The following is a 13,271-nucleotide window of genomic DNA, read 5'->3' on the forward strand; positions in this document are numbered from 1 at the left end:
ACTCCAGCTGAAACCCGACTGAAACCAACGGCCAGTGTCTGGATCTTCAAACAGGACTGGGTTCTAGGGTCAGAAAAAAAGGGTTTAAAAGGATACACAAGGATAAAACAACCAAAAAATGTGCTCATGTCCACGTTACGTATACTGCTATATTTGCTGAGCTCAAAATGAAGCTTCTGTCACAGTTATTCCATTCCGTTCCAATTCATTTATTTAATAAGGAGAAATCTGTCATTTTCATGTTTTTAAATATATATTTCGGCCATATACTGTATTCTACCTACCTATAGATTACATCTGGAAAAATATACTACTAGAACATAATTATTATAGGTTTATACTATTCATATTTTTTCTTATATAGACCAGCTGTTGGGACATTTTATGTCAAAAGACACTTAAATTATTTGCTATATAACTACAAACAAAAGAAAACAGCAAAATTAATAATAAAAAAAAAAATATGCACACACAGTACTATGTGGTTTGGGTATATTACTGTATGAAAATCTTATTTTGTAAAAAAACCTTCACAGTATGAATACTGTATAATTTTGTCAAAAGTGATGTTCTAAGTCTTTTCTTGTTTGATAAAAATTAATGACAGACTGCAGCAGGTGTATTAGACTGCTCTCACTTTAAGACTTAAATTACGTTATTGACGTGTGATTAGTTTTCCAACCATTTACATGCACTTAAGGAATAACTCTTTACATCAATATCCTTTTTTTACATTTATTGATTTTATACAACAGTTCAACAAAAATTCCTATTACAAATGTAAAGGGAAGGAAGGTGGTCATGACAGATTCCTCCAGCTTGCTTGAGCGTGTTGTGTGTTTACACCGCTCCAATAATGCAGTGGTGGGTTACTATAAAATGAAAATGTCCCAGAAGCCAAGCGTGGGACGTGACACAAACCCTGTGGGACGTCTGTGGGAAGGCTGAATGACGTCGTCGAATTATAATTTTTCATCTTTGTAATCCACCATTAAAAAAAAGTTCCTGAGGCATATTTGCGCAAAGTCAGCATCTTGATTGGGTGTTTCTTAAGCACATGGTTCACATGCCTTGACCCACCATTTTTCTTTGGAACAGGGAAGTAGCAACTGTAAAAGCCTGACCAACTCTGGTTTTTTATAACCTCTTTCTCCAGCGCCATCAACAGTGGTGAAGACAGCACAATTAGAGGAGTGGACACGCTTTGAGTAGGGGCATGCTATGCCTTGGTAAGTTTATCGTAAACTTACTCCTTTTATAGACTGAAGTTTCGAGGTATCTTTTGAAGAATGACACACGGTTTTATCACGGTTCAAAAGCAATTGGCATGGAGTGTGTAAAAACACCCAATCCAACCAATCCACCAGTAACGGATGAGAAACATCATCCTCATATGTCTTATGAGGGCCTGTAAACATAGTGAGATTAAAGTAGAGAGAGAGGAGAAAAAGACGGGCCAATCTCGACTTTCTTCACCTAGAGCTGCTAAATACGATCTAGTTCAGGTAAGTACTAAGTATTGAGTGCTGCACATGCTCATACTTTACAGTTGGCCAAGATTTCTAAAAATCCTTTCTTTGTATTGGTCTTAAGTAATATTCTAATTTTCTGAGATACTGAATTTGAGATTTTCCTTAGTTTCAGTTATAATCATCAAAATTAAAAGAAATAAACATTTGAAATATATCAGTCTGTGTGTAATAAATGAATATAATATACAAGTTTTACTTTTTGAATAGAAATAGTGAAATCAACTTTTTGATGATATTCTAATTATATGACCAGCACCTGTTTGTGTGTGTGTGCATGTGTATATATATATATATATATATATATATATATATATATATACATATATACACACTTTGGATAAAAGCATCTGCTAAATGAATAAATGTAAATGTAAAATGTATAATAAACCTGTATGTGTATTTATAATGCTCTGTTCCATTAAGTTTCATAGTACGTACATTACCCTGACAAACAGTAGCCACCCTTGAGGCACCTGCAAACGTCATTTCTGTCATGAACTCAGGCCAAACATCTACTGTCATCTGCCATCTCTCATACTTTAGGAGGAATGCAGGAAATGAACAGGTCTGGGAAATGTAAAACTATATCAGGCTCTGTTATGTGTTCTGCTTGATGCTCAGCTATTACCACCACTGTGTTGCTGATCTTTACAACATTTTCAGTGTGAAACCATGAACAAAAGTCAAAATCATGTCATTAATAAAGGTTTAAAGCTCTAACTGGGAATGATTCCTATAACAGATCTCCAGCTGCAACCAGTAATGATTTGGCATGTGATTGCCGTCTTATGAAGGAGTAACTATGTTCATCAATCACATTTCTGATGGTATCTTTTATTTTTTTTTTCAAGTAAAGATGCTTGTACATCCAAAAAAAAATTAACTTAATAATTAGCATTTTGTCTTGTACTATTGGCAGTTTTTTAATTGTTTACAAACCACATGTAAATGACTCTTTCTCTATTTTATTTTATCTAAAAGACCTTTTATAGCAGTGTTTCACACCTAAATGTCATTTAGCTCCTCCCTTTGAGCCGGACTAAATGCAGTCAATGCATGAGTGACCCTCCACTGCAGTGAAGAAGAGTCATGGACCGCTCCGAAACACTCACTGCCCCTTAGGATTGAACGAGGTTTCTGAAAGAGGTAAGCTAATATTGCTTATTACTGCATATATACAGATGTGTCTTCAAAATGAAGGCAATACCACAAAGAGAGTGTTGTGTTTAAGAAATTAGACTTTTCCGTAATTAATACTTTGAGTGTTCAGTGTGGCTGATACACTTCAGAAATGATGTTACACTTTATTTTAAATAATATTAATAAACTACATGCACTTACTACAGGATTAGGGATTTGTTGAGGGTTTGTTACTTGTAATTATGCATAATTTACTATTATTAGAATAAAATAAAAAAGTGTAACCAAAATGTCTTCTAAATAAGATCTGTTTTACTTAAATATATCTAATAAATATCTTTCACATTTTTTCTTTAAAAATCCATGAAACAAGATAAATTGACTTTAACTATTAAGATATTGAGTCGTTTTGATAAAGCGATAAAAACATTTTAGATATCATTAATAACAGGGTTTCTGCAGTGTAACAGGTTAAAAATAGTAAATAATATTTTTGATTACTCATCATGATGATATGGGGTTGTAAAAAGACTGTAAAAGGTGCATTTGTTCACTTGGTCACTTGTTCAGAATATTGACAAAGCTGTGAGATGTATACTTGTGTTTTGCAAATAATGAAGATTAGCATATTTATTGAGAAAGTTGAATATGTTTTTGTGTATTTCAGGTTATTGCTAGACCCATGCAAGGCTAATGGCAGAAAGCAACAGGACCACTGAGGTTGCAGAACTTATCTTGTGCAATAATGAAGCAAATATTTATGATTGCAATCAATCTGATCCCATGGGATCTCAAAGCCCTGTCCCGCTGACAGACGCCTGGCTAGTGCCAGTGTTTTTCATTCTTATATTGTTTGTAGGCTTGGTGGGTAACTCACTGGTCATCTATGTAGTCGTCAAAAACCAACAGATGAAAACTGTTACAAACTTCTACATAGGTATCAAAGATTCCTTGTTTCCTAGAATACCACATTTACTACTTGATATTGTTTTAGTGAACAATCTTTGTTTCTCTTCAGTTAATCTTGCCAGCACAGATATCCTTTTCCTGGTTTGCTGTGTTCCTTTCACTGCCACTTTATACACTCTTCCTAGCTGGATATTTGGGGACTTCATGTGTCGCCTGATCAATTACCTGCAACAGGTGAGTGCTTTTTTACACTGTAATGCATGACTGAGCCCTAGTGAACTGAACAAGGTCTGTAAAGACACGGTTGAACACCTTTGGGATGAAGTGGAAGAGAGACAGACCAACATCAGTTCAACTTCACAAATGCTCTACTGGATGAATGGGAAACAATTCCCACAGAAACCCTCTAAAATGTTATAGAAGCCGTTTATACAGTAGATGCAAACGGGAACCAATGGACAGGTGTCCAAATACATTTGTCCATATAACAGTTCTGAAAAAGTACTACAAATGCATTTAAACAGCTATAGGCTAAACTTTGCTGGAAGTGGTTATGTAGTTGTGTTTTTTAAGCAGTGTCTTTGAATGAATTCCCAGGTAACTGCACAAGCGACCTGCATCACTTTGTCTGCAATGAGTGTTGATCGTTTTTACGTGACGGTCTACCCTCTCCAGTCCCTCCGTCATCGAACACCACAGATGGCTCTGTCTGTATGCACCACCATATGGATATGTATGAAAATCATTCCACTCAGTTTAAGTAGAATCATCATTTCAATGCTTTTGACAGCTATTCATCATGTCATAGTTATACTGTACACTTTTAAAAACAAAGGTTCCAATAGTGGGGTTTTCAGTGCCATAGGAAAGCCATTTTTGGTTCCCAAAAGAACCATATTGTGAACAGTTCTTAAAAGAACCTCATTTTTTTCTTAGTGTGAAGAACATTTTTCCATCTTTTGTGGAATGGAAAGATTCAATAGATGTTAAATGTTCTTCACTGAAGCAAGATTCCAAAATAGAACCTTTATTTTTAAGACTGAATGCATCTTTGCATTTAGCTTTCTCTCTGCTGCTAAAGTGACTAGCAGTAATTTATTACTGTAATATATTGGGCTCACAATTATTTTTATACCGCATCCATTTGAGTTATTTGGGTTTGGATTGTTTTAATATTCCAACTTGTTTATTTGAAGTGAGGAAATAAATGATTTTGTGATCTTTTGCCACAGGTTCTTTGCTGCTTTCAGTGCCGATAGCGTTGTATCAGCACACAGAGTCTTCGTTCTGGTTCGGTCCACAGACGTACTGCACCGAGGCCTTTCCATCTCTCATTCATAAGAGGGCTTACATTCTTTACTCCTTCTTGGCTGTTTACCTTCTGCCTCTGATCACCATCTGCATGTGTTACACCTTCATGCTGAAGCGCATGGCTCAAGCCACGGTCGAGCCTGTAAATGGCTGTAACCAGGTAAAGGTGTTACCGCTTTAACTGCATTTCAATGTAAATACATTATGTATTTAGAATTAAACTTTTAGCTGGTCGACCAGTTTAGACAAGCCAACCAGCTTAGGCTGGTTTTAGCTGTTTTTTTTTTTGTTTGTTTTTTCAGGAAGGTATTTTTTTTATTCTTTTTTTTTTTTTTGCATGACAACATTTGAATTCTGAGACTTTGTTCCATACCTGTCTGTCAGTGTCCTCTTTGCTCTGCGATGTATCTTTCACTGCATGAAAACATGATGTGTGGCGTGAGAACACCATGGCTCGTCAGATGTAGCAACAGTAACTTAGGGGGGCGGGTCTATTAAAAGATTCCATGGAGGTTAACCATTGATGCTAATAAAGAATACTGACGAATGACAAAGCCAAAAGTTTGCGGAGAGATGAAATATTTTTATCAGTAATAATAATCGGCTAAATAATTACTTAAGTTATATTAAACTAATTTAATTCTAAACTGGTGGGTCGTGACCAAAGAAATTGTTATTTATGGCTTGGGTTCTAGTAGTGTTGTGCAGCTGGAAAAAAAAAAAAATGCAGTTATGCAAAATAAAAAACTGACATTTGTAGCTGTAGACACAGTAGACTTTCTTTATCATTTATTAACATCAACGGTTGTGTCCAGTCCAATCAAGCGTTATGATATTTTTGTCAAACTTATGTTGCAAAATAAGATAAAATATTGACAACCGTAAAGTTTTAATAATCATTCTAGATGTACGAGAATAGGTCAACATTACAGCTACAATGATAATGACGCAGAAAAATGTTGTCGTTGGAATTTCAGAACTGAATTGACAATTGCTGATTAACACTTTGAAGGTCTTTTCGAATCCATCCAAATTTGAGCTTGAGCATTTCATGTGGTAAATGACACAACTACAATGTTAATATAGTTATTAATCTTAGAAAATTATCATTTTACTTTTTCAGCCATGTTAATAATGTAGCATTTTGTTATGGACAACCACAGTAAAGCCTATTTTTTCTAAGAGTGCTCTTTGTTTTCTAGCTGCAGACGCCAGCAGAACGTGTTGAAGCAGTGCGGACCAGAGTCACCAGGATGGTGGTTGTAATGGTGCTGCTGTTTCTGCTCTGCTGGGGTCCAATCCAGATACTGATTCTCTTACAAGCATTCTGTTCTGAAGACGTGAGTCACAGCTATACACTCTACAAACTGAAGATCTGGGCTCACTGCATGTCCTACTCCAATTCCTCCATAAACCCCGTCATCTACGCCTTCATGGGAGCCAACTTCAGAAAGGCCTTCAGAAGTGTGTTCCCTTTGATCTTCAAAAGGGGCGCAAGAACAGCCCAGCCTCTCCCCACCTATAACAGAGAGATGAACTTTCTTTCATCCGGACCCTAGGCGTTTTGGAAAGGCTTTGCGTAAATATTAAATGCAACTAGCTGAACATTAATGTGTTTTTTGTCCCATTTAAGAAGGACTTAACTGTATCTTTATATGTAATTTCAATAAAAATGTATACGTCTATGAAACAAGGTTAAAGTGTTCTCTCACCGATAAGCATTTATGGTCAACTATTTCAATGTCATTTCCGTGAAACTTATGTCATGTTATATATATATATATTTATATATATTAAAAATAACTTTAGAAACAGTAGAAAACTTTAAGAACAAACTACAGTTAACATATACATGTACTCTACATGTACTTTACATATGCTTTAGTATGTTTACTAGAGTCAATGCATCAAGATAAGTGTACTTTAAAAGCACAACAAAAATTATTACAACATTATGATTTAATATACTTTAAAACTTTTAATTTGACAGCATTACAAAGTGCACATTCAATACAATTAAGCACATAATATTTTTTGTGTATTATGAATGCACTGATAAAGAGCAGTGTATAAATATCAAATGCAGTTTAGAGTTGAAAAAGCTCTGTGTACAGGACAGACAGATCTGTAATGTTGGCTTAAAGGCACAAACATCTTTTCAAAAACCAAACCAAGACCGAGGTTTTCAAGGTAAATCCAGCAAAATCTGGATTGAGTAATCAGATTCCAAAGATTAAGTACTTGTAATTACATTAAATTACATTTTAAAATACTCTGAATCAGACTTCAGTTACTTTTTTTATTGACTACGTGATTACATATTATTCACACAATAGCAAAATAATTCGTATTTTATTGATTCTGCATAATTCCTATTTTTCATCTTCGGAAATATCCTACCACTTATAGATTCAGAAAGAAAGCAGTTTTGTAGACATAAACACAAAAAAACTAATTACAAACCTGAGAGGCCACACCACATTTGACCTCTGGATTTACAGAAATCATTTACATTTTAAAGAAGTGCTTTCTAATGAGCACTTTCTTTTTTATTTGAATTGTGATTCAGTATGTTATTTAACCATTTTTTGCTTAGTCTTTGGAATATTTTTTTTTCTTCAGACACCTTTAAATGCATAAATTTACATAATTTCTTATTTACGTGTAATGCAGGGCTTGACAGACCTCTTTCTCCCAATATATTTAGCCTATTTGAAGCATCCCTGAGATCTGAAGTAATACGTTAATAATTAAGCTACAGGTTTGGATGCTCACGTTCTCACTGGCCAATAGTTATATAACCTTTTTTACATTTACATTTTACTTTTTTAAAAAACTCATAAACCCCAGTTTGAGAAACATTGATGTAATATTTAATGTTCTTCATGTTGTTAATAACAACAAATGGAATCCACTGCTCCGGGTGTGTGTTCACTCCTCACTGGTGTGTGCGTGTGTGTGTGTGTGTGTGTGTGTGTGTGTGTGTGGGCATGTTTTTGTATCATATCAGGACACAACTCTGTATAATGACATGGGTATGACACAGGTATTACAAGGAGAGGGTGACTTAGTTATGAGGACATAACCCATGTCCCCATTTTTCTAAACGCTTATAAATCATACAGAATGAGTTTTTTGAGAAAGTAAAAATGCACAAAGTTTCCTGTGAGGGTTAGGGTTAGGTGTAGGGTTGGTGAAGGGCCACAGAATATACAGTTTCTACAGTATAAAAACCATTACACCTATGGGAAAAACAAACATGTGTGTGTGTGTGTGTGTGTTCCCTGCTCTGTGTGTGTGCACTTTGGATGGGTTAAATGCAGAGCACAAATTCTGAGTATGGGTCACCTTATATTGAATGTCACGTCACTTTATATTTTCTTTCTCTTTCTATTATTATATCATGTGAGAAAGAAACAAGGGGCTTGATTTCACTTTAGGAAATTACATTTTAGCATTGATATCTTTGTGTTTCCTGCCATTTAATTCGTATCTGAGAGAATATTTCTGTATTATATTTGATGTCTTTGTCTAGGTACATTGTTGTTCTTGATAATAAAGTGTTTGTGATACAATAAAACTCCACAAGATGGCAGAAGATATCTTGGTTGGACACATTTATAGATTGAAATCCTGTGGCCTCCAAAAATATTTTTACACTTAAAAATAAAAAAATAGTTCACCCGAAAATGTAAATTAGCTGAGAATTTACTCACCCTCATGCTATGTTTTTCACAGGAGAAAGCATGATATGGATTCAAGTTAAAACTTCTTGATGATGGAGACATTTTTTTATGTATTTATTTGACAAAACAAGCAGCTTTTCACTTCACAAGTCATGGACTGGTGAACTGGAGTGGTGTGGATTACTTGTGAATTATTGTAAAGTGTTTTTATCACCTGTCTGCGCTCTCATTCTGATGGCACCCATTCACTGCAGAGCATCCATTGCTGAGCAAAAACCGAAAACTGAAAAAGAAACAAACTCATCTACATTTTGGATGGCCTGAAGGCAAGGATATTTTCAGATAATTTTCATTTTTGGGTGAATTATTCAAAACTATTGGCCTTCAGTTTAAGGATAAATTGTACACTTTAAGCAAAACAATTGACAAAAAGATGGTTATCTTTTTAAATTAAAAAATATTATAAATATTATATATATTTTTTAAATGAAAATGAACAATATCGTTGATGAACACTATATGGTTATAATTAATGTGATTCCCTACACCTTTGGTTTTTCTTCTAGGGCGTCTGAAGATGAGAATGTCTTGGTTACCTATGTAACCCCCATTCCCTGATCGAGGGAACGGAGACGTTATGACGAAAGACATATGGGGTCTCACTTGGAAGGTCAATTATCAATGAGTTTAAGAGAAATAGCCAATGAAAATTGGCTAATGGATTTTGCAAACCTGAACCACTCCCAGTGCCTACGGGTATATAAGACGACAGCGTTCATCCACTTATTAGGTTTTACACTGAGGAGCCGAGAACATATCCAGGCAACAGCAATTAGTTCAAGGTTGTGGCATGGGGACATTACGTATTCATTCACTTCATCAGGGAATGATGGTTACGTATGTTACCGAGATGTTCCCTATCTGTCAGTCACTACAAGCTATGTCGAATGACATTTGGGCTCCATGGAAAATGCCACAACCTGAACACCGTCACAACCCTGTGGTGCTGCAATTGACCCAGGAGGCAGTACTACATATGGAATGGGTCTCTGAGGCAGGTCCTACCTTAGAATAGGTTGGAACGTCTGCCGGAAGAGACTGACAGAGGGGAACAAGATTTTACCAAGAGGGAAACCTTACCATGGAAGGATACACATATGAGAAGGCCAGAACAAGGGCTGACTGGAACTCCAGGCATGTTAACACCAGTACTGGGCCTGGCGTCACACTGTTCCTCCAAGTCTGACTGCCGAGTGTGCTGGAGGATGCTCGACTCTGCTGGGAGAAACAAAGTGCTCGCATCTCCGTGTGAGGGGGAATGGCGCAGCAAGCATGACAATGAACAAGTCCTTCCAACCACTTACCTTTTACCCAACAAACAGGAAGAAACCGGCTCTACAAGAAAGGTTGTAAAATCTTGCAAAGATGTTAGGTGTTGCCCAGCCTTCAGCTTGACAGATGTCTGCCAGAGAGGCATTCGTGTGCCAGCGCCCAGGAGGAAGAAACACTCTGAGTGGAGTGGGCTCTCACTCCCATTGGGCACGGTTCGCCTTGGGATTGGTACGCCAAGGCGATGGCATCATGTGGGCCAACCTCTGCTTGGAGACAGCCTTCCCTTTCTGCTGAACTCCAAAGCAGACCTAGTCTTAGTGTTTATACTTGACTAACTGGAACTGGGGTCAGGAATCAGACAGACTGGCTAAACCGACCGTCTGCTAGGTGCCTCACATCACAGAGGTCAGTTAATTCTCAGCACATAGAGACTCTTTCACCTAGATATCACACTATAGAGACTGTGTCTGTTCCCCAAACTAGAAAATACAAAAAATGTCCAAACCAAGTTAATTAACAATTTAATTGAGGTTCAAAAAATAAAAAACAGATGCAATACGGATAAACAAATGATAAAGCTTGGCTTATTGAATATCAGATCCCTTTCTACGAAAACACTTTTTGTAAATAATATGATCACTGATCATAATCTAGATGTGCTCTGTCAGAAACCTGGCTAAAACCTGATGATTATATTATTTTCAAGTATAACTCGTTTGAAGTAATGGTGCTTCATATAACATTATCCAGAGAAACAAATGTTAATGATAAATCCCCTGTTATGTTTGTAATGGCTACTGTATACAGGCCACCAGGGAACCATACAGACTTTATTAAAGAGTTTGGTGATTTTACATCCAAGTTAGTTCTGGCTGCAGATAAAGTTTTAATAGTTGGTGATTTTAATATCCATGTCGATAATGAAAAAGATGCATTGGGATCAGCATTTATAGACATTCTGAACTCTAGTGTTGAAATTATGCAGCCAAGTGATGATATCTCAGATCATTATTTAGTTTTGTGAAAACTTCATATAGCCAAAATTGTAAATTCTACTTCTTGTTACAAGTATGGAAGAACCATCACTTCTACCACAAAAGACTGTTTTTTAAAGGGACAATAAGTAACTTTTTAGGTATTTTATTATCTAAAATCAATATTTTTATTCATAAATATGCCCTCAATGGTGTACAAATACCTATGCCAATGTTTAAACTAATCCTTGTAAATGAAGAATTTATTATCTTTATATACATGGGACGGGTAGGTCGACGGAGGCTTCCATGTAGTTCCGCCATCTTGCAAAACTATAATAGCAGAGAGGGACAAAAAGTACTAAGCCAACGCGTTTCCACAGCGCGTTTTCGGTCAGAGCCAGAAACGCAGGTGCAGAGCAGTGAGAGGCGCTTGAAACTGCACCGGCAAGTTTAAAAGTCTGGATTGCATTCTTATTATGGACCATACATATGCCGCGCCACAGGAGAAGAAAACATCGTCGCCAAAACAGTCAAAAATAGAACGTAAAAGGAAACGTGACCGTAGATTACAGAAAACAAGAGTTAATGTCGGGGAAGCTTTTTCTAGGTGGAAAGAGCTAATGCTGGATAAAGATTTCAAAAGAGACGCTGAAGTGGCCAGTTTTCTTCTCGACAGGTAAGTCAGTGTTACAGTCTATATTATAATATTTTTTTTATATCTAACAATGCATATAATTCAGAAAATATAACGAATAAATTAGACATAACTACTAATTACAATATTTCATGTTTTCCACAGTCAGTAATTCATACTGTAACATTCGTTTGTTAGTTGTCATGTTGCAGTTTGTTTGAAATAACACACCTGTTCACCTGAAGGAAGACTCGACGAAGTGCTATTAGAAGACATCCCGTCAATGCTTTTTGGTACATATCGCCTACCGTAGATGCAACGCGCATTTGAAAAAGCGAGGCGCTGGAGAGCAAAATTAGTTTGAATGCAAAATACAATTTCACCACTAGATGGGAGTAATTCCTACTTAGTGTCCCTTTAAGTTATCTTCCTGATGTATCCGAATTTCTTAGCATATCCAAAAGCTCAGAACAACTTGATGATGCAACAGAAACTATGGACTCTCTCTTTTCAAGCATTTTAAATACAGTTGCTCCTTTACGCTTAAGGAAGGTTAAGGAAACCAGTATGACACCATGGTATAATGAGCATACTTGCACCCTAAAGAGAGCAGCCCGAAAAATGGAGCACAGCTGGAGGAAAATAAAACTAGAGGTATTTCGTATTGCTTGGCGGGAAAGTAACCTATCCTACAGAAAAGCATTAAAAACTGCTAGTTCCGATTACTTTTCTTATCTTTTAGAAGAAAACAAACATAACCCCAGGTATTTTGTCAATACTGTGGCTAAATTAACAGTAATGACTTTATGAACTACTTTATTTCTAAAATTGATAATATGAGAGATAAAATTGTAACCATTCAGCCGTCAGCTACAGTATCACATCAGACAGTGCATTATAGACCTCCTGAGGAACAGTTCCACTCATTCTCTACCATAGGAGAGGGAGAATTGTATAAACTTGTTAAATCATCTAAACCAACAACATGTATGTTGGACCCTATACCATCTAAGCTCCTAAAAGAGGTGCTTCCAGAAGTCATAGATCCTCTTCTACATCTTATCATCTGATCGTGGTTGTATCTCTCTATTAGTTCTATTGGATCTTAGTGCTGCATTTGACACAATTGACCACAACATTCTTTTGCATAGACTTGAACACTTTGTTGGCATTAATGGAAGTGCATTAGCATTGTTTCAATCATACTTATATGACCGCCATCAGTTCGTAGCAGTGAATGAAGAGGTATCATATCAATCACAAGTGCAGTATGGAGTACCTCAAGGCTCAGTACTAGGGCCACTACTCTTCTAGCTTTATATGTTACCCTTGGGAGATATCATCAGGAAACATGGTGTTAGCTTTCACTGTTATGCTGATGATACTCAGCTCTATATGTCTTTGCGGCCCGGTGAAACACACCAATTTGAAAAACTAATGGAATGAGTAGTCAATATAAAAAAACTGGATGACGAGTAATTTCTTATTGCTGAATTCTGAAAAAACAGAGGTGTTAATTATAGGACCTAAAAACTCTGCATGTAATAACCTAGAACACTGTCTAAGACTTGATGGCTGCTCTGTCAATTCTTCGTCATCAGTTAGGAACCTAGATGTGCTATTTGATCGCAATCTTTCCTTAGAAAGCCACGTTTCTAGCATTTGTAAAACTGCATTTTTCAATCTCAAAAATATATCTAATCTCAAAAATATATCTAAATTACGGCCTATGCTCTCAATGTCAAATGCA

General features: G+C 36.3%; 1 protein-coding gene across 3 annotated transcripts; it reads left to right on the plus strand.

Moving 5' to 3' along the window:
* Positions 1-38: 38 nt before the first annotated feature.
* kiss1rb (KISS1 receptor b) lies at positions 39-6,582 on the plus strand. 3 transcript variants are annotated; one of them, XM_026255109.1, is made up of 8 exons: positions 39-1,505; positions 1,956-2,678; positions 3,340-3,392; positions 3,532-3,609; positions 3,691-3,815; positions 4,179-4,314; positions 4,814-5,052; positions 6,095-6,560. In XM_026255109.1, exons 4-8 carry the CDS (start codon positions 3,582-3,584, stop codon positions 6,449-6,451), a joined length of 885 nt encoding a protein of 294 aa, XP_026110894.1. In that variant the 5' UTR covers positions 39-1,505; positions 1,956-2,678; positions 3,340-3,392; positions 3,532-3,581; the 3' UTR covers positions 6,452-6,560. The 3 variants fall into 3 exon arrangements, with proteins under 3 accessions (XP_026110894.1, XP_026110892.1, XP_026110893.1); XM_026255107.1 differs by having other exon boundaries at positions 3,340-3,609; positions 6,095-6,582; XM_026255108.1 differs by lacking the exon at positions 39-1,505 and having other exon boundaries at positions 1,903-2,678; positions 3,340-3,609; positions 6,095-6,582.
* The last annotated feature ends 6,689 nt before the right edge of the window (positions 6,583-13,271 follow it).

This window comes from Carassius auratus, chromosome 5 (genome assembly GCF_003368295.1).
Source record: "Carassius auratus strain Wakin chromosome 5, ASM336829v1, whole genome shotgun sequence".
Taxonomy (NCBI): domain Eukaryota; kingdom Metazoa; phylum Chordata; class Actinopteri; order Cypriniformes; family Cyprinidae; genus Carassius; species Carassius auratus.

What these genes read in the sequence shown, in the direction of transcription:
- kiss1rb (XM_026255107.1), top strand. Translation starts at nt 3,366, where the DNA reads ATGGCAGAAAGCAACAGGACCACTGAGGTTGCAGAACTTATCTTGTGC. An exon ending in TGTTACAAACTTCTACATAG is followed by an intron (nt 3,610 to 3,690) that starts GTATCAAAGATT and finishes GTTTCTCTTCAG; the next exon opens with TTAATCTTGCCAGCACAGAT. An exon ending in ATGCACCACCATATGGATAT is followed by an intron (nt 4,315 to 4,813) that starts GTATGAAAATCA and finishes CTTTTGCCACAG; the next exon opens with GTTCTTTGCTGCTTTCAGTG.